The sequence below is a fragment of the Boleophthalmus pectinirostris genome, unplaced genomic scaffold, assembly GCF_026225935.1.
Source record: "Boleophthalmus pectinirostris isolate CB_2022bp ecotype Guang Dong unplaced genomic scaffold, ASM2622593v1 HiC_scaffold_12, whole genome shotgun sequence".
Classification (NCBI taxonomy): Eukaryota; Metazoa; Chordata; class Actinopteri; order Gobiiformes; family Gobiidae; genus Boleophthalmus; species Boleophthalmus pectinirostris.
The window spans coordinates 10,618,614-10,639,328 of record NW_026571018.1 but is presented as its reverse complement, the minus strand read 5'-3'; the positions used below and the strand labels follow the sequence as shown (position 1 = coordinate 10,639,328).

Genomic DNA, 20,715 nt, shown 5'->3' with positions numbered 1-20,715 from the left:
CAAATTCCTTACATTGAGACTTGTGGAATTTCTAGACTACAAACAATAAAAGAACTGAAAAGTTGTCTTGAATCAAAAAGTCTGCTTTATTAAAGCAATTGTGTGCACACAATCACAGAGCCTGTCCCTGACAGTCTGTACTCGTCTGTAACTTAACAATGCATACAGAGTATTTATACCCCACAGGTTCACATGAGGCACAGAATGAGGCAAACACATATGACATAACTCTCCTTCAAGGATAGGTCAGCACAAGGTTGGGTCATCACAAGTCAAGACTCAAGAGTGTCAGTAGAATAACAAGTTAGCATTGAGCAATAGACTTTATGGAGGCACAAGGCCAGAGTGTCCTATAGGATAACGGTCCACATCTGCAGCAGTATTGATATCGGTAATTGTGCGTGCATGTATTAGCTGTAAAATGCACCGTCTGCAAAGAGATGCTTGCGAAAGACAGCTTGAGACCAGGCACATCACACTGAGACAGAGCACACGAATTTAGAGAACAAGCCAGTTGAGTTTTATGAGAGGAAGTGGGATGATTTACAGTAACAGAAAAGCATTATGCAATCGTTTGGCTCTAGTAACATCAAGGCAATTGCAGCATCCTATCGTGTAGCGCTGCGTATAGCAAAGTCGAACAAGTTCGAGCCCATGTGCTTAATATAAGACCCAGACATGTGCCGATTTCAATTTCAATCATCAGGTGTCGTCAGCTGTAGTTTTGACACAGATTATAAATGTTAAGCATGTTCTGTTGATTTGGATAGGCCAACTGATGGGATGGGAGGGGATGGGATTTTGGGGAAGGGGCCGTCTTTACCTCCTCTAAGGGGAGGCTCACATTCACCCAATTTGAAAACCCCTGCTCTAGAGTACAGATTTCTATAACAAGACTAATACAGTTGTATTATTGTATCTGCTGTCTGCCTCTTGAACCCTCACTCAAGTTTCCTCTGTGGTTTCTTTTCTTGTCTCCTTTGAGCTTTGGTACACCACTTAATATGCCGCATTTGATTGACAGCTGAAAAATTGAGAATCAAGAAGCTTTATGATGTCATGTGGTAATACAGGAACCTCCACTGTGTCTTTGTTGTATTTAATTGATGTTGTTGTATTAGCTATCAGCTATTCTTCCTAGAGACTTATGTTGCAGGTTTTTTGGGTTGGGTTGATGGGGAAACCGGAGTGCCAAGAGGAAACCCACCCAGACTTTAAACTCCATACACCTTGAACAGAACCATCTGGAGGTGGCAACATTCTAACATGTCTTAAAGCTTACACGAGTAAATTTTGCTTGATATAGGACCTTTAAAAGCCATTACCTACAACAAATACATAACAGAAAGAACCAATAATTAGTCTTGGAAGTCACTTTTCAACCCTCTACTGCTCAAATCTTACCATATTACATTTAAAAAATAGCAGAAACTTCCCCACTATTGCAACAGAAAACATGCACATGATAAATAATGAGCACCAAAATATATTGGTCCAGATTTCATGTATTGAATAATAAGTTGATATTCTAATGGCCTTTTCCCAAACCCATTTACTATTGTTCAGGATATAAAAGAAACAATATATTTGGGGCTCAATATTTATCATATGTACAATTTCTTTGCAATAATGGGGAGATTTTTGTTATTTTATGCTAAGATTTGAGCTGTAGAGAGCTGAGAGCTATTTGTTGCAGCTCAGACCTTTTAATCTTACTGTCTATTTAAAATGGTTTACTGAGATAATCCTGCTGTATTGCTTTTGTATCAGTACTTTCAAAATGGTCGTTTATTATTAAATTTCTAGTATGCTTAAGAATTTGTTATTGTGACAGGCCTATTGTAAAGCGTTGTCTCACACTTTTCAGTTCTTCCTGTATCATGTACCGGAGTTTTGAGGCTTTTAATGATATAGCCAATTATAAGTTTTTTATACTTTCTTATTTTAACTATAATTATGTAAAAATAATTCAGAAACATTATTAAAGATGTAAATTGTATTGCTAAGAACATTTTAGATCCAAATACTATTCGATTTTATTTTTCTTTTAAATCCGAAGCCATTACCCCCAGGTGTCCCTCGTACCCCTGGGTGGGAAACACTGGTCTAACCTGCTGCAGACAAACGCATGGTCTCCAAATCTGCTTTAGACAGTATATTTGATTTTGCAATGTTTTTTGGATGGTGAAAAGTCATATAATGTTGTTACCTCACCAAAAAATATACTTGGAGTTGTGTTTTGTTTCGTTCATTTTTATTTCATTTGTTTCATTCATTCAAACATTTATTATTAGTCTATCTACATCTCCAAATCTCAAAATGCTCTGTTACCTTTTACCTTTAGTTTAGTAGAAAAAGCCAAGTCCAGGGCTGAAATCATATAAATGATTCTAGAGAAGGTGTATGGAGTTTAAAAACACAGTGGAGCATGTCCTGTATTAGTATATGACATCACAAGGTGAAACAGGCTGTTTTCAGTTTCAGAGAAGAACTAAACCTAAATGTGCAGGGTTTGTATGTTTAACATGTGTGAAGGTAACTAAACCCAACACCAGGAATGTTTTTGACGAGGAAACTACATTATAGCAAAGATCAGAACATTGCGTAATATGGACTTTTTTAAAGTTCAAGTCTGACACCAGTATTATCCCTAGATTTCTGACCTATAACCCTTTATAGAGAGACTGAGGGCGACTGCTTACACAAGTTGTTTTACTTCCACACTGCTCTGTTCATATGAGTCTGAGCGGGCTACAGTACGAGGGGAGGGGCTTTTGTCAGAGGGGAGGGGCTTTTGTCAGAGGGGAGGGGCTTCTGTCAGAGAGGGAGGGACCTCTGTCAGAGGGGAGGGGCTTCTGTTAAAGGGGGAGGGACTTCTGTCCGTGGCGAGGCAGCTCAGAGGAGTAGCTTCAGATTTGCTTTGAAACTTTTTGACTGTTATCCCGGAAGCCCAGAGACAAGACGTGCAGCTGTGATGGCGACTTACACAGAGGAAGGACAACACCTGACTCTGACTAAATTAAAGGAACTAACAAACTACTACGATGACACCTACAACCAATATCTGGAGAAGATTTCACCAGATAATAGATATAAAATTCTAGCTTATCCCAGACCAGAGCTCCATGTGACTCATGTGAGCCACAGCACTGATAGAAATGGTCTGCAGGGCATCAGGGGATTCAAGGGATTCAGAGGACTCAGAAATCCCAACTATGGTGGATTACAGGTGGTGTGGTTCAGTCTGACTGTCACTCCTGGAGACCTAAGAGAGGCAGAGACCAGGAACATGAAGATAGTGCATCCAGGTGGGGTCGAAGAGAAGTTCAGACTGATGGGAGCATATGGGGAGTGGGGCGGGGGTTACTGGGATGAGGAAGAAGAGGAAGGGATCCTCCCGCAATTTCGCCTCGTCTCCAGCCTTCTTGTCCAGCTCCAGATATGGGTCGTATCGTTTCACCTTTAATCTGATGGACATCCTGGAGAAGTACAGTCATCAGGTGAGAGATCTGTGTGTGTCCAGTAAACATCTTCACGCTCGTGCTCAGTTCCTATTTGGAACATGGTGGCTATTGCATTAGCTATGTCCATTTATATATACCATCTATGCTTGTATCTTCAGTTTTGTTATGGGCAGACTCCTGTCATGAGAATGTGGAAAACTGAGCTGTACGAACAGGAAGTGATGTATGCAGTGCTGGTTCACAGCCCGTACGATAACTACAGGTTCTCACACCTCCCTGAGCTGGAGGAGACCCCATTTTAGATTCTCTTTCATGCAGCATTCTGTTAAGTTCTCATTAGGCCATTATGATTATTACCGAACGTAAACGCCTTTTGTTTAAAAGAGATGACAATAAATGCACAGTATTTTGAATGTTAAAAAACTATAATACCAAACCATAAGGTGAGTGGAAAGGGTTAACATTTCATATTTACCTCTAAAAGCCTGATCAATTCTACACATGTAGGTGCCGTAAAGTCATGGAAAATTCACTTCAGGTCATGAAAAAGTGAAATTTTGTCAGTGTAAAAGAGTGGGAACCCTGTATTTGTCTGTAAATTGGCTTTTTAGAGCTTGTTATAATTATTCTCTTCTCATGTACTTTCTATTTTTTGTGATTTGTGCATGTTTGAGTAATCTTTACTCTCCTGTATTTAAGATAGAAGATAGAAGCACCAATCTACCCCCACATTTTCACCAATTTATTTTCCAGTTTTATTTTTTTAATTTGTGATCCGCGTAGGATTTGGCAGCACTATGAAGTTATTTTGGTACAAATGAAAAAAAGTCTGATACTAGTGTGATCTGCAGCTATCCAAAGGAGAAGTTGACAGCATGCGGTGCTTTTGTGTGACTTCATTTACGATGACATCAGCTCCCATTAGGCACCACTGTTTTATTTCTGTTTTTTTGTTTTGTTTTGTTTTTTAATTGTTTTAGATCAATATTGTGATTTAAAATGTCAAAATTTTAACATAATGGTGTCATAGATTATAATTATATAGCAGACACAAGCACAACAGGTCTGCTTTAAGGAAAGATGGTCGGTTTACGTCTGACTCAGTATTGTCAGTAAAGTCTCACACGGTTTTGAGTCTCTGTGCTCTGTGAAGGTCTCAGGCTACCTGTTCAGATCTCAAGGCGTCTGTGGTTTCAGTTTGCACAAGAGCACAAAGGCCGACGAAAAACCACGACATTTAAAACAAGCAGTCTGGTCTAACCACTCTGCCACGAGATACCAGGGTGTTCCAACTGATTAAAGCTTTTTACCAGAAGCAGTGGAAATTATCAAACATCTCTCAAACTGAGCGATAAAATGTTCTTCAGATCTGAGTCATGAGAAGAAGACCCCAAACCACCAAAAGTCAAATTTATTAAAAAAAATAAAAGAGCAGAGTCAGAAAAAAGAATGTCAGCAAAAAGAAAAAGGAACTTACATTTTCTGAAAGAGACGCCATTTCCTCACTGCTGAAACACAATAAAATCATCACATTAAAAGTTATGTAGACCTGGTTTAGTCCTGGTTTGGTCTTGGTGTAGTTCTGGTTTAGTCCTGCTGTAGTTAAGTCTGTTTCAGTCTTAGTTTAGTCCTAGTTTGGTCCTGATTCAGTCCTGGTTTAGTCCTGGTATAGGTCTGTTTTAGGTCTGTTTCAATCCTGGTTTAGTCCTAATTTAGTCCTGGTTTAGTCCTGGTTTAGTCTTGGTTTACTCCTGGTTCAGTCCTGGTTTGAGTCTGTTTTAGCCCTGTTTTAGGCTTGGTTTTAATTCTGGTTCAGTCTTGGTTTAGTCCTGGTTCAGTCCCGGCTCAGACTCACTGATGATGAGGATGGTTGCTGTGATGATGAAGAGCAGAGGGAGGAGCAGCGATACCAGGAGCACAGTGGATGTCTTTGCTTCCTAGAAAATGTCAAATTAAATCTATTAAATCCACAGTCTTGTGAACAGCATGTGGTGTGGTTTATAACCTGGTTTAGTCCTCATTTAGACCTGGTTTAGTCCTGACAAAATAAGAGTAAAACTGCTCACTTCAAGTCTGGGTCCAGGGGAAGTCCAGATCGGCTCCACGCGGGTCACATGGTCTGAGGGGGTCACAAGGTCCGAGAAGGTCACATGGTCTGAGGAGGTCATGTGAGGGGAGATGGTTATATTATCTGGGGACACATGGGGTCAGAGGTCAATGCAGGTCATTCTGGGGTTTGTAGTTTGTAGCCGGTATTACCTGAGGCGGTGGTCGTGTGCAGAGGAGAAGCCGAGGTCCGATCTGCTGCAGAGACAGAGGCAATAAGACATCAGGTTTAAGCCAGGACTGAACCAGGTCTAAACCAGGTCTAAACCAGGACTAAACCAGGACTAACCCAAGACTGAACCAGGACTACACAAGGGCTAAACCAGGACCGAACCACCACTAAACCAAGTTTAAACCAAGACTGAACGAGGACTAAACCAGGACTGGACCAGGGTTAAACCAAGACTGAACAAGGACTAAAGCAGAACTCAACAAGGATTAAAGCAGGACCAAACCAGGACTAAACCAGGACTAAACTAGGACTAAACCAGATCTAAACCGGGTATAAACCTGGCCTAAATCAGGACTAAACCAGAACTGAATCTGAACTAAAGCAGAACTAAATAAGGATTAAACCAGGGCTAAACCAGGACTAAACCAGAACTAAACCAGGACTGAACCAAGACCAAACCAGGACTAAACCAGATCTAAACCAGGTCTAACCCAGGACTAAATCAGTTCTAAACCAGAACTGAACCAGGGCTAAATTTGGCCTAAACCAGGTCTAAACCAGGACTAACAGTTCCACAGACCTGGTTGTATTTACCTTGTCGTATCTTAAGAGTAAAGTGATGTTTCTGATCACTTATCCAGGGAATGTCCACTCTGCAGCCATATGTCCCCGCGTCCTCCCTCGTCACGTTTAGGATTGTCAAGGACACGTCTCCTTTGTCCAGATGTTCTCCCAGGACGTACCTCTGGGAGACCGACTTTATAACACCGCTTCTATTGGAGGAGATGATGGTCTTTACTCCACACATCCCATAACTAGGCAGCACTCCTCTGGACCAGCAGCTGTTCAGACGTCCGTAGTAAGAGACTGAGTAGGAGCAGTTCAGAGTGATGTTCTCACCCAAGTCCACCACCACAGATGCACCTGCACACACTGGAACCAAAGACCTGGTTTATTCCTGGTTTAGCAGTGGTTCAGTCCTGGTTTAGACCTGGTTTAGTCCTGTTTATGTCATAATTTAGTCCTGGGTCAGTCCTGGTTTAACCCTTATTTAGTCCTCTCCTTGTCCTTATTTAGTCCAGGTTTAGCCCTACTTTAGTCATGGTTAAGTCCTAATTTGTTCCTAATTTAGTCATGGTTCAGCCCTAATTTGGTCCCAGTTTAGTCCTGTCTTTTTAGTCCAGATTTAGTCTGAGTTCAGCCCTGGTTAGTCCTGGTTCATTCCTAGTTAAGTCCTAATTTAGTCCTTGTTCATCTTTAATTTGGTCCTGGTTTAGTCTTGTGTTAGGTCTGGGTTAGACCTGGTTTAGTCCTGGTATAGTACTTATTTAGTCCCAGTTTAGTCCTGGTTTAGTACCTGACAGTAGAAGCAGGCTGTAGTAGTTCATTTTCTTGTGGTGAGTTTCAGATTTGCAGCTTTAAACTTGTCGCATTCAGAGAACCCCCGCCTCCGTCAGTGCTCACACAAGTCCTGGTCTTGACCTGCTTTAGACCTGCTCTAGTCCTGGTTTAGTCCTGGTCTAGATGTAGTTTAGACCTGGTCCTGGTTTGGATGTGGCGCAGTCCTTACTCTTCACTCCTGTGTAACACATCACTCTCCTCCATTGCATTTATGCTTTTCTCATGAAAACCACAGGGTCTCGAGTCCAACGCTTTCAGTTCCTGTCACTCACTTCCTCTTTAACCCAAAACGCTGCAGAAATAAACAGTTGAAAGACAAATGTCATAATGTTTTAAATTACTGGATCCTTTTATTCCCCTGTTCTTTTTTATTTGACAGATTTCTAATGTTCCTTTTATTTTAGTCCATATTTGACCTGTAATGCTAATCATTCATATCTTTTTTATGAATATCTGGCTGCAGAGAAGCCAAATTGTGTTTTTAAACTGTAGCTGTGCTTTTGTACGATGTTGTTTGTTGTTTAAACATAATAATAGTAATAATGATATATAGCACTTGAATAGCACTTTTTAAGATACTCAAAGAAGCTTTACATGAAGAGACACACAAAGGCAAACAAGAGAAAAAGACAGTTAATTAAAGGTGCTTTTAAAGAGATGGGTTTTCAGGGCTTTTTCAAACATGTGGAGTGTGGGTGAGTCTCTGATGTGTTTGGGGAGGGAGTTCCAAAGGGTGAGAAGGCCCTGTCCTCCCAGGTTCTTGTGTTTAGTCCTGGTGGAGGGGGACAGGACGTTGGCGTCAGTTAGGGTGACCATTTGTCCGGATTTCAGCTGAACAGTCCGGTTTTAGAGCCTTCTGTCCGGACCTCTGTTATGCGTCCTCATTTTTTACATTTTGTCCTCATTTTGGACCCTCAGCTGCCACTGTTGCACGCATAATCACAAATCCTCGCCCATATTGCACCTGAGATGCTGCAGTAACAATGTTAGAAACTGTTTACTGTTGAACAAAAGCAAACACCAAAAAGGGAGACATCCTTCAAACATGCTTGTTGCTCAGAGCATCATTTTGCCAGCAAAAGCACCAAAGCATTTAAATAGTTCGTACATTTAATTCTATGAAAGTCTCCATAAAAGTTACCTTAGCTTATGGAAGGGACTCCAGAAACAAAAAATGCATTCTATTAAAATGTATGAAACATGTATTATAAGTATAAGGTGTGTTTAAGATGCCCTCACCTGGATTGTTCGCAAAATCAGCCTGAACCCAAGAACAGACCTGTCCCTCTGACACGTTCATTTGAAGTGTTGCAATGAATAAAACGACATAAAACTTTGTGAATGCATCTCCCATTTTCCTCCAGGCACACGCTTCACGAGAGCAAATAATTCAGAGCTCACACTTCAGCTTGCTCGGTGCTGAAAATGACTTTTAGCTCATCAAGATCAATTAAATTATCAGTATTGTTCAACACCTGACACTTTCAGTCTGATTTTTACTATCTGTGCTGATATAAAAGTGGATAGATGTGAGAAAGAGAAGGGAGGGACGCTAATGAGGGCGTCACGTTTCATCAAAAAGTATCAGGTTCAATCAGTTTGACAGCACTGCATTTCCCATTATACCTTTGGGCTTTGTAGTCCATGAAAGCCTTCTTAAAACACACCTCTGATTTGTAACCCAATATGAATTATCAATATTGTTTTATTAATTTGTTTACGTTAAATATCATATATTCATATTTTAAATTAAGGATCGTTTTCATAAGTGTAATTCTTTTCAGTTGAAGGGAGTAACTGTTCTGTTTCTTTGAGATGAGCATTAAATTCCTTTTTTGTGACTGATTCATATAAAATAATTTGGTTTCTATATACAAACCTGAGAGTCTCCTACACAGTTGAGTTTGTTACTTCAGCGTGACTCATCAATACGCTCATCCATATATGAATCAAAGGAACAATCATACAGTAAAAGCGGATTGAGGTTTTAAATGCAGTTTTGTTTGTGTAGGTTTTTTATTTAGGAAAAAACATATTCCGAAGTTTACGACCGAGTTATCTCCGAGGAATAACTGACTACAGCTGAAAACATAGGGTTAATTTTTACTATCTAATTTAATGTTAAATTAACAGTTTCGCTGCTTTACTGAGGGATCATTGTCTTGAAGTATGTCTGAACTTTATATGAATGACGGATTTCTCGTTCTTGGACGTGGAATCATCACAATCACGTGTAGCTGTTTTGAGACACTGCAGACAGACTCCGCTGGGGGGCGCTGTCGGCTCACACCCGAGGTTGCAGCCGTTTCTAACAGACTAAATTGGTTTTACCGTCAAATCCAACTCTGAACTGAGATGATTTATACATTAACTTTTAACGTGTTTTAATCTGTCTTAAATGTGACGACAATGAATCATGCGTCGAGTTTAGGGAAGTTAAGTGTGTTCATAGTGTGTTAAGGTGAGTGTGGCGTGTTTTTCTGTTTTTAACCCGGAAATATTCACGTTGCTTTGAGCTGTTTTTTGAGCAGAAAATGGGACGCTGCAGGGCGATGTGGATCTGAGCATCATGAGATAAACCTGGACCTGCTTAAAGTTTAAAGTCACGTAAATGGTATAAATCTGCTTTTATTTGATCCATAATATATTTTCAGTTTTATTTCACAAATATTCCCTACAAAAGCCAATCTTCGGCTGTGGATAGATGCGGCTGTTGTATCACTAGCGGAAATTAGGCACTTTCGTTGCGCTTTATGCAGTAAAACTTTTCAAGTACAAGAAAATGGGAGATGTTTCCGCCCGGTTTCGAACCGGGGACCTTTCGCGTGTGAGGCGAACGTGATAACCACTACACTACGGAAACTGTGAGAAAATATTCTACTTCCTTCACGATTAAAAATACCATGTCCGAGGTGTGGCGGAGTGGTGGTCCCGTTTCTTGCGGCTTTATCTGAAACATCGGGCTCTCCTGTTTCACCTTAATCTAGTCTATGCCTTTGTGTCATTCGTCGCACGAAGGCTTTTATTTTGAAAGGCTTGTGTATGTGTATGTGCATGTGTTTTGGTACATGGTTTCCGTAGTGTAGTGGTTATCACGTTCGCCTAACACGCGAAAGGTCCCCGGTTCGAAACCGGGCGGAAACAATATTATTTATTTAATTTTCGTGATTTTATGATTAGAATTGTTACGTGGTGAAATCAGAGTAAAGTCTGTAACATTAATTATGCTTTTTAAAACTTTGGTCGGAACAGTCTCCATGGTCTGTGCGTCTGAATAGCTGAATGGAGCTCCCCAGGGTTCAGTTTGTTCTTTTTTCACAGACAGCATTGAACTCTGGTGCAGAACTAATACATCACGTAAAACATATTGCAAATCTTACCTCACTATTTCTCATCCCATCAGCATGTAGACAGATAGATTTCATTACTCTTCCGACCACAACCATAAGATAGTATAGAAAAACTTAACACAAAAACTCAAAAGCTTTATCCGTTTTATCTCCTCTCTCTTAAGTGACAAATTCCAAAAACGATGAAATAAATAATAAGCAAATAATAATAAGCAACCTGATGCGAAGGTGAAGTCCAGTCTTAAGTTCATAGTGAAACCGACTGACCAACATAAGACACGGAGTTTAGATTTAAGTTAGCGATAGTTTTAGACAATAGGCTGTTAACTCAACTCAGAAACAGCACAAAAGGTGGCAAATGGAAGAAATAAATGCAGATATGAATTAATCTTAGATAGCATATATAAGGTGGAGCCAGTTTAGGGATGCTGTATTTTAGCCAAAGTTGCTGAGCTCTAATTGACTCAAATGCACAGATATGAAACATACAGATTCATAACATACGAGTAGGCGAGAAGATGGTTCCATAGTGTCTAACATCTACTGTCAAACCTGGAGTAGGAAGTGTGATGGTCTGGGGCTGTTTTGCGGGATCCAGGGTCTGTGACTTGTACAGAGTGAGCAGAAACCTGAACCAAAAGGGCTACTACAGTATTCTGCAGCGCCATGCAATACCCTCTGCTATGGGCCTACTGGGTCAGAGGTTCATCCTTTATTGAGGAAACTGAACTCTTTTAATGTGAACAAAATGATTCTTAACAATTTTTATTGTTCTTTTATCGAAAGTCTTCTTACTTTTTCTTTTATTTGCTGGTTTGAATCCTTGTCTGTGAAGGATAAAAACAAACTTCAGAATATTGTTAAAACCTGCTCGAAAATCACAGGGTTCAAACTGAGGGTCCTGCACTCTTTGTGGGAGGAGCAGGTGCTGAGCAAAGCCAAGGGTCTCCTGGCTCAGCCCCTCCATCCTCTGGCTCCTGATTTTATCCTGATGCCTTCAGGGCGTCGGTTTTATGCTCTGTTACAAAAGACCAATCGGTTCTCTAATTCTTTTGTGCCCTGTGCTATTAAGTTGTTAAATTCTAAGGGTACAGTTTTATGAAAGTTTTGCACTGTAATTTGTACTTTATTTTGAGTTCCACTGGTGGACTGCAATGGACTGGGTGTGTGAGAAGTGAGAACTGCTCTGAGATGCTGCTAATGAATTGCCTTATGGGATCAATAACGTTTTCTGTATCTGAATCTGAATCTACAGCAAGATAATGACCCAAGACACAAGTCCAAGCTCTGCCAAAACTACCTCAGAAAAAAAGAACAAGATGGTAAAGCTTGAAAACATGGAGTGTCCAGCACAGTCTCCAGATTTAAACCCCATCGAGCTGGTTTTGGATGAACTGGACAGAAGAGAGAAAGTCAAACAACCTACAAGTGCCACATATTTATGGAAACTTCAGCAAAAGACTTGGGAAGAACTTTCTGAAAAAATATTTGAGAAAGAACGCCACGCTACTTTGAAGAGTCAAAACTTTAGAATACGTTTTGGTCTATTAATTGATACCATGATTTCTTTTTCAACTGAAATTGCTTATCTGTTCTATGCTTTCATTTCAGAGTGCAGTCAGACAATAAACTGAATCATTTTTAGTAAATAAGTGGAAAAACGGTGTTCTAAAACTTTTGACCAGTAGTGTACCTCTAACAATTATATATTACACGTTACATAATTTTACTTGGAAACTGCCTTTGGTAAAATAGCTACAGATGAAAATACCTGTGTACCACAGATCTATTGATAAAGCACAAAGTAAGTTAAGGTCATATTATTGATCCATGTTTGAAAAAACAGTGCAGTACCAGTCAGTATCCAAACTAGTTCTCGCCTCATTACATCATGAATTCAAGTAAACTATGTAGCTATTAATTTGATCTGTATGGATAAAAAGGCTTCTCTGAGGACACCGGGATGAAAATAATAAATAATAAAAAGTAAAGAAAACCTAATCTATGGACGGGCAGGGGTTTAATTTCTCTGTATCCGACAGAGGGCAGCACTTATACACGTTACAACCTTAAAGAGCCCATATTACGCTATTCTCTGATCTGTTTTAATGTTGGTTTTTCATCACAAACAGACCTGGGTTTGTGTTTTGTTTCATGCTTAATCAGTTTTCTCTAAAACTGAAAACTCTGTCCCACCTCGTGATGTCATGTGGTGATACAGGAAGTGCTCCACTGTGTTTTTAAATGCCACACACCTTCACTAGAATCATTTGGATTATTTCAGACCTGGAATTGCCGATCTCTAATGAACTAAAGGTAAAAAGTAGCTGAAAACTATCACTACATGACATCACAATGTGGAACGGCGCATTTTGAGCTATGGAGACGTAGACTGACCAATAATAAAGAATTTCTTAAACGTGTGAATGAAACAAAACACAACACCAGGTATGTTTTTGAAGAGGTATCATTATAACATCACAAAAGTCAATTTTATGTAATATAGGACCTTTAAATATATATCCAAAGATTACAGTGACTAATTATGTGTGTAAAAATGTGGGCAGTTGAGGCTACAAATTACTGCATAAACATAATGTAATATAAAACAAAACAAAATCTAATCTAATCAAAAAATAAAACACAACAAAAAGCCCAAAATACAAATAAATAGTGATTTATTTTTCACATAATATTCATACTTCTTTCCAAAATGCCTCTTCTTCACATAATCAACGCGAACAAACCAAAACAGAAACAGTGTGAAAACAGCTGTACAATGTTCAAACGTCTCAAAAATGTCTCAAAAATACATGGTGCCATTTATTTAAAAAAAAAAAAAAAAGATTAGATGGTAACAAAAAATACTTAAGCTTGATTCTTGGGCACTACATTTCCCATTATGCTTTGCAAGCTTCAAAGTAAAAAAAAAAATAAAAATCTTCACCATCAATTTAGAAAAAAAATGCTACAAGTGTGTCACAGGAAAATGTAGATACAATTGGATGTAACTGGTGCTTGCATTAGTCCTGGTTTAGACCTGGTTTAGTCCTGGAGTAGACTTTGTTTAGTCCTGGTTTAGACCTGGTGTAGACTTGGTTTAATTCCGCTTTAGTCCTGGTACAGTCCATGTTATTCAATTTGAGACCTTTTTTTTATTTTTTATTTTTTGCCTGGTTCCTGCTTTAGTCCTTTTTTAGTCTTAGTTAAGTCCTAGTTTAGACCTGGTTAAGTCCTGGTTAAGTACATGTTATTCGGTTTTAGGCCTATTTTTTGCCTGGTACTTGCTTTAGTCCCGGTTTAGTCCCGGTTTAGTCCCAGTTTAGTCTTAATTTTAGTCAGTGTTTAGTCCTAGTTTATTTCTTGTTTGGCCCAGTTTTTAGACCTGGTTTAGTCCTGGTTAAGTATATGTTATTCGGTTTTAGGCCTATTTTTTGCCTTGTGCCTGTTTTAGTCCCGGTTTAGTTCAGTTTTAGTCCTGGTTATAGCCCTGTTCTAGTCTAATTTTTGTCTGTGTTTAGACCTGGTTTAGTCCTTGTTTGGCCCACTTCTTAGTCCTGGCTTAGTCCCTGGTTCAGTCCTGGCTTAGTCCTGGTTCAGTCCTCTGTGTAATCCTGGTTCAGTCCTGGCTTAGTACTGGTTTAGTCCTCAGTGTAATCCTGGTTCAGTCCTGTTTCCGTCCCTGTCTCCTCCTGAACAGCCGGTTTAAAGCGCTCCTCCTGGTCGTTGCGTTTCCTTCTTGCTCGTCTGCTGTGGCTCCGCTGCTGCTGCTACTGTTGTTGTCCTCCTCCGCGGGGCACTTCCTGTTTCCTGTCCGAAGCCCCGCCCCCGTTTCCGAGCCGACGAAGAGGGATCGCGTCGAGGTGGAGGAGGGCAGGACGGCAGCGTTGGCTCTGAGCTCTCCCAGACTGGTGCTCTTCTCCAAAGTCCCACTGCCCAGGAAAGGGAGCGGCCGGACAGAGGGAGCGAGGGCGGGCCTAGAGCTGTTCAAGCCTCGTGATTCGCTGAGAGAGAGCAGGACGGCGGGGTCAGAGTCCGAACGGTTTATGATGTCTCTGTAATATACAAAGAAAAGCAAAGGTGCACCATGTAACTTTTTGACTGGGAGTCCGTCACATGCTTGTTTCTATGGAGATGTCATTGCTCTGACTGGAATGTTCCACAGTATGACTTTTACAGCTCTATCTTTTTACATTTTCATTTATTCAATTACATGTGCTCACAAATACCTAAAAGGCATACCTAAAAAATACCTAAAAAAAAGGCATTCTGACAATTGCTATGTTTACATGAAATCTTTAATTACAATTAATACATTTAATTCTGAATAAAAATGAATTCCGCTTTAAAAAAGACAATGTCAACACTCAATTCCTAATGAAAATGATCGGAATTAAACACAAAAATCAGAATTAAAATGAATTCTGAAGTAAGTGGGTGGTTTATTCTGATTTTAAAGCCAAATTCATTTATTTCTCGATCATGTAAACGTTTATTCTTCTTAAAAATAATTCCGGCTGTTCTGCGCATGCTCGTTTGGTTGCCCTTCTGACACAATCCGGACAATCCGGTGCCACCAGTCCTCGTTTCAGACTTTCATCCTCTGCTCTTTAGATTTAGATTTATTGAGCAGGATGCAGGAGTGGGCTGAGGTAGAGCAGCCATTGACTCAGTTTGTCTTCTTCCTCCCTTCTCTGACACTCTTCCTTCTCCTTCTTAGCTAACAGACGTAAAGCGTGATGAGAGAATTCTCGATCTGCTGCTTAATTATCATTGGAACGACTGTGAAAAAAGTTTGGATTGCGTTTGTGTCCGTGGCGTAACAACAAATCGAGATGACAAAAAGCCGGTAGCAGCTGAAGTGTGTGTTTTCTTCCGGTCGACGTAAATACGTTCGTGCCTCTGTCCAATCAGAACCCTTCCCGACCCCCAGATGTTGAGCGGAATTAAATAAAGGTAATTTAACATGTTTTCCATGTAAACTCGAAGGAGAATTCAGGACTATTTCATTCAGAACAGTTAATTTGGAATTAAAACACATTGTGTAAAAGTGGCCTGTGAGGGAGGTCGCCTCTCCACAGATCTGACCTGAACTGGGTCTGGTTTGGTCTCCATGAAAATAGAAAGAAAACATTCTAGACAACGCAATAACATCTCCATGGAGCAAAGCGTTTCTCATTTAAATAAAACCTTTTGAGCTTGTGTCGGCTATATCATCATAACCTATGACACTCATGGATCACTATGTTGTAATTAGGACATTTTAAATCACAATATTGATCTAAAACGACTTAATAAAAGAAACACGCCTGCTGACTTCTGTGTTAGAGAACAGTGGTGCACAGTGGGAGCTGACGTCACCCCAAACAGCATCACAACAAAGAATCAGCCCCCTCCTTGCAAGTACCAGATTTTCTTTCATTTTTAATTTCAAAAGGCTACATGACACTGCTGAATCCTATGTGTATCATCAATTAAGAAAATAAAATTGTAAAAAGAAGTAAGTTCAGAGTAGTGGGCATGTATTGGTGGTGGTCAAAACAGAAATTGATCGGCAAAATGGAAAAATAAGTGATTAAATATAATTCAAACATGCATAAATCACTCCAAATACAGCTTCAAGTGAGTACATGGTGAGAGGAAACAACTGTAGCGTGGTTAAAAGCTATGAAATGTCAATTTTGCAAAATAGGTCTGCTTAAATCTTAAGATTAAGATGTACCAACACAGACGAGAGCGCAGTAGTGGACCTCAGTCTGCTGTTCAGTTTCACCTAAACGCCGCGGGCCACTCCTTTGAGGACAGTGAGGTACAGATCTTAGCCAGAGAAAAGAAAAATGGTTTGAGAGGGGAGTTAAATAAGCTATTTTTGTTAAGAAAGAGAATCCTTCTCTAAGCAGAAACGGAGGACTCAGACACAATCTATCTCCTGTTTACAACTCCATCCTCAAACCTAAATCAAAACAAACAAGAGAACAACAGGGGTAGCCAGGTCAGGTCCAGAGGTATGCAGGCCCATCAACAGAAATTTGGGGGGGGCCGGGGCAAGACGCCTCATTTGGGCCCCCCTCTAATTTAAATTAATAGGAAGAGGGTGCAATTCTGGGCCCCTAAATCCCTGGGGCCCAGGACAACAGACCCCTTTTTCCCCCTGTCTACTGTCCTGTTTGTGTTTGGTTCAGAGGAGGACTGCTGTGGTTTTTGAAAGCTGCACAAACAAGACCCTGTGTTCCCGTTATATCTCACAGTTTATTAAAAGATGTTCTACCTGATTTTGACCATCTTAAAAACTGAATTTGTTTACTTTAAAAGACTTGGAGTGGTCCAGAATTGTTCGTCATTTACCCTTAAGAATTCCAAGCATCCTAATAATTCAGCAATGAGTTTATAAGGAATTTTCACCTGCTCATCCTCAGCATGAAATTAAAACTACATTTCCCATTATGCTTTGCAAGATTCAAAGGTAAAAAATAATAATCTTCACCTTCAATTTAGAAAAAATGTAGATTTTAGTAAATCTATGTCACAGTAAAATATAGATAAAACTGGATGTAACTGGTGCTTGCTTTAGTCCTAGTTTAGATCTGGTTTATTATACGTTATTCAATTTTAGGCCTGTTTTTTGTCTGGTTCTTGCTTTAGTCCTGGTTTAGTCCTGGTTCAGACTTCGGAGACCAGAATGTTTTGTCATCAGCATGCTAAGAGAGCACTTCCTGATTATTGGAAAATTAAATGCTTTATAATTAAATGCAGAAAAAATACAGCAGACTTATTTTGATGTACAGGTACATCTCAAAAAATTAAAAAATATTGAACTTTTTCGTGATATTTTAATGTTTTTAGATGTACCTGTATATTTGTACTTGGGCAAGACACCTTTTGCTCAAATACATAAAATGTTGGGTCCAGGTTCATAAAGATAAAAGCCTGTGGAGGTCTACAGAGTCTAGTCAAAACAGACTCCCGGTGGAACAGATCTGGACCTCCTCTGAGCTTCTCTCATAACTTTTAATTATTTGGGATTTTTGCAGCTTCGCCTTGAGGTGCATCATGTGTAGTCTAAGCCCAGGGTCATTAGGGGTCAGTGTGATGCAAATGGAAAATGCAAATCCTTTTCTGGTCCAGGGAGTCATTGGTCTTGCTCAGGTTTGGTTTCCAGTCTTAAAGCTAATTTCAGGAGAGCCAAAACTCTTAGTGATTTGGAAAGTTCGTTTTTTTCTTTTGCAGATGCCATTTGTGACATGACTTGGCTGTTACATAAGTGAAAATTAAAGAAGGAGAAGCAGTGCATGGAGTCTAAAACGTGGTGTCGCTTAGAGTTGTTTAATCCGCTTATTGGGGATGTAACAATAACGGAAATATGGTAAGATCTTATCGTTAAAAGTTTCACAATAATATCATGGGCCATCAGAAAATAATATTTACAACTCCATCCTCAGCTCCATCCTCAAACCTAAATCAAAACAAACAAGATAACAATAGGGATAGCCAGGTCAGATCCAGAGGGGTGGAAGCAACCGTGGCCCTGAGGGCTATTAGGCACACTCATAAGCCTTTAACCCTATCAAAAAACGTATCCCAGCATGACTTCAGTAAGCTACAAAGCCGCACCACCGCAGTGCACACAAACACGCACGGAGCAGACAGCGACCACGCAGCAAAAAACACCCACAGCAACACTCATCACTCCACAAGGACGAGGAACGGAACAGAGGAACGACCCAAAAAAGCGAGTCCAGTGTGCCACTCTGAGCCACAACTGAACAACTGAGTCACTGCGAACACGCCAACAATCCTGCAGTCCCAGACAGCACCCTCCCTACATGCCACAACTGAACAAAGCCCAGAGTCACCGTGAACGCGCCAAACAAAGTCCCACTGACCCATCCAACTGTTGTGTTTCGTTTAAAGTCCGGTGCGGTTTATTTGTGAAAAAAGTTCGAAAATAGACCTTTCAATGACAGTGCATTTTATAATCCAGAGCGCCTAATAGCCCGGAAAATACAGTATGTTAATATGACCCCACATTCAGTACAGTTCAATAGGCCTCACTAACCAACAGAAACTGTAAACAGGTAGGTGTGTTTCAGTGTTACCCCCCTGCAGGTAGATATAAGGAAGTATCCACCAGCATTTTGACCAGAACTGAAGAAGCAGCTTGGATGAGCTGCAAAACAGTTTGGAATTTTGGACATAGGGCCTCATTTCCTAGTGAGCGAGAGCACTGTAGATATGTGAAGACACTTTTTGAAATAATCCATCCAGTCCTTGTATTTGCAGAGGTCACTGGTGCTAGGCTAGTGCATGTCAATGGCCATAGTTAGGCTGCCACTAAAAACAGTCTTACCCACTCCACAGTGTACCTGAAGAAAATCTGAGAAAATCAAGACTGGTTTCACTTCTAAAATTATTCTACTGACAGACATTTACAGTCTGGTGTAATAATAGATTTGCTTAGGGTGTTTTGTGGAGTGGGTAAGACTGTTTTTAGTGGCAGGCTAACAGTGGCCATTGACATGCACTAGCCTAGCAACAGCAACCTCTGCAAATACAAGGACTGGATGGAATATTTCAAAAACTGTCTTCACATATCTACAGCACTCTGGTTCACTAGGAAATGAGGCCCAGTGTCCAAAATTCTTCTTTAATCGTATTGCCATGGATTCTACCTTGATGACTGAGGAATTTTACACACAAAATATAGAATTACAAGTCTCTTTGCTTAAATTCGTTGTTATGGTGCAGAAATAATAAAAAAAAAAAACAAACAACAAACAAAAATGATCCACTATCACACGACACCAACACTTTTACTTCACTAATACTAAATACTGAATTATACTATTTACACTGAATTCTTCCTCGAGGTTGTGCACATGCTTATTTTGAAGCATCTGGTACTCGGCCAGTGCTAAAGCAACAACAGCTTTCCAGCAACAACAACAGCTTTTTAGAGTCCATGTTTTTCTCCGAGTCGGACACACGAAAAATAATAAAATGGTTGAAGCGTGGACATGGCGTTATGTCCGAGATTCAAGTGGGAGACGGACAGATAAACAAACGCAGCATAACCATTTTTTGAATCTTAGCTATTTGGATACTGATAAAACCAAAGTCTTATCAAGGCATTTAAAAAAGAAAAAGTAGCATATTCACTATTTACTGTTTTTCTAACCTTCACAGAATATCACAATAAATATCGAGATGCATATCGAGAAAACGTCCTAAAGAGAGGTTTGGGTATTGTTACATCTCTACCGCCTACACCATGGTCTCGTGAAAAATGTTAAATCTAAACGACCTTTTGGCTGTCTATGGGTGTTCAAAGTAGTTATTTCTATCTTTTAGTTGAAGCTAGTCCCTCTTAACAGTAGTTCGCTTGTTACACGTTGCTACGGTGATGCTTGCAGCGTAGTGATACAATTGCCAGAACTACTTATGTGATATATATTCACATTAAACAAGGAACAGTGCGTTCAAACTCCAAAACGCACGGCTCCAAGTTGTATAATGAAATGTCTCTCTTGTAAATGTAAAATGCCTGTCACCTGTTACCTGTCTGGAAGTATTTCTGAGGGGAAAAAACACCTGTAATTAAATAAATGAAGTTGGAAAAGTAATGCTATAGTGTGAAATTCTAGGCATGCAATAACTTTTCCATAGAGGCAAGCTGGTAGCATAACCAACACCAAAGTTACAGAATGTATCTTTAACATTTGCTTTAAGCGGTCATAGCTGTTAGAATAGGGTGACCAAAAATTCTAAATCCAAAACGGGGATACACTGGGGTTAGGATGGTTGGTATAAATACAATTAGGAAAAGAGAGAGTGACATTGTGAATTCTCGTGTCAGCCATAATCTGAGGGACTTCTGTTGCTGCATTTTTTTTGTTGTTTTATGGTAATTAGCAAACACTATTTTCAGTATTTTGGCTAAACCAGTCACAACTTATACTCCTCATTTCTGTTGGCGGGAATCAAATCATTGTATTTTTCGTACTATAAGTCGCAATTTTTTTCATGGTTTGGGTGGTCCTGCAACTTATACTCCGGTGAGACTTATATATTAACATTTTCACACTAACAGCCTTGAGAGGCTGTAGGCTTGTGTGCCAGTATCTGCTGCTCCTGTTACTTCTGTACCACTGTCACTTGTCTCCTGCAGAAAAAGCCACTGTCCTGCTGCAAGTAGTGAAATATGCAGCCGAAAACGGCAATCGAG

The 20,715-nt window shown here is 40.0% G+C and overlaps 2 protein-coding genes, 1 long non-coding RNA gene and 2 other non-coding genes across 9 annotated transcripts in view; 2 read left to right on the top strand and 3 right to left on the bottom strand.

The window, feature by feature from the left end:
* Positions 1-3,836: 3,836 nt before the first annotated feature.
* Positions 3,837-8,182, bottom strand: LOC129407524 (hepatitis A virus cellular receptor 1 homolog). 5 transcript variants are annotated; one of them, XM_055148921.1, is made up of 6 exons: positions 7,100-8,182; positions 6,337-6,675; positions 5,724-5,765; positions 5,531-5,619; positions 5,320-5,401; positions 3,837-4,972 (listed from the first exon to the last, which is right to left on the bottom strand). In XM_055148921.1, the coding sequence occupies exons 1-6, from the start codon at positions 7,128-7,130 to the stop codon at positions 4,938-4,940; spliced, it is 618 nt and encodes a 205-aa protein (XP_055004896.1). In that variant the 5' UTR covers positions 7,131-8,182; the 3' UTR covers positions 3,837-4,937. The 5 variants fall into 5 exon arrangements, with proteins under 5 accessions (XP_055004896.1, XP_055004895.1, XP_055004894.1 ...); XM_055148920.1 differs by having other exon boundaries at positions 3,839-4,972; positions 5,724-5,768; positions 7,100-7,563; XM_055148919.1 differs by having other exon boundaries at positions 3,841-4,972; positions 5,531-5,655; positions 7,100-7,473.
* Positions 8,183-9,450: 1,268 nt separating this feature from the next.
* LOC129407503 (uncharacterized) lies at positions 9,451-12,006 on the top strand. The gene is made up of 3 exons (XR_008631572.1): positions 9,451-9,604; positions 9,675-9,757; positions 11,749-12,006. It is a non-coding gene; the product is annotated as an uncharacterized LOC129407503 (long non-coding RNA).
* Positions 9,934-10,006, bottom strand: trnav-cac (transfer RNA valine (anticodon CAC)). Its single transcript has one exon. It is a non-coding gene; the product is annotated as a tRNA-Val (tRNA).
* trnav-aac (transfer RNA valine (anticodon AAC)) lies at positions 10,215-10,287 on the top strand. Its single transcript has one exon. It is a non-coding gene; the product is annotated as a tRNA-Val (tRNA).
* A 1,148-nt stretch (positions 12,007-13,154) lies between the features above and the next one.
* LOC110156429 (stromal interaction molecule 1-like) overlaps positions 13,155-20,715 on the bottom strand; it is a 48,371-nt gene continuing 40,810 nt past the window's right edge. Inside the window, exon 14 of the mRNA XM_020920629.2 lies at positions 13,155-14,548. Within this exon, the coding sequence (XP_020776288.2) occupies positions 14,158-14,548 (391 nt within the window). The 3' untranslated portion in view covers positions 13,155-14,157. The remainder of the gene's footprint in view (positions 14,549-20,715) is intronic.

Bases quoted from the DNA above. Each gene is read 5' to 3' on its own strand.
- LOC129407524 (XM_055148917.1), bottom strand. From the start codon at position 7,130: ATGAACTACTACAGCCTGCTTCTACTGTCAG. The intron at 6,676-7,099 runs GTACTAAACCAG...CTTTGGTTCCAG, and splicing joins CAGCCTGCTTCTACTGTCAG to TGTGTGCAGGTGCATCTGTG. The intron at 5,402-5,530 runs GTGAGCAGTTTT...GACATTTTCTAG, and splicing joins CCCCTGGACCCAGACTTGAA to GAAGCAAAGACATCCACTGT.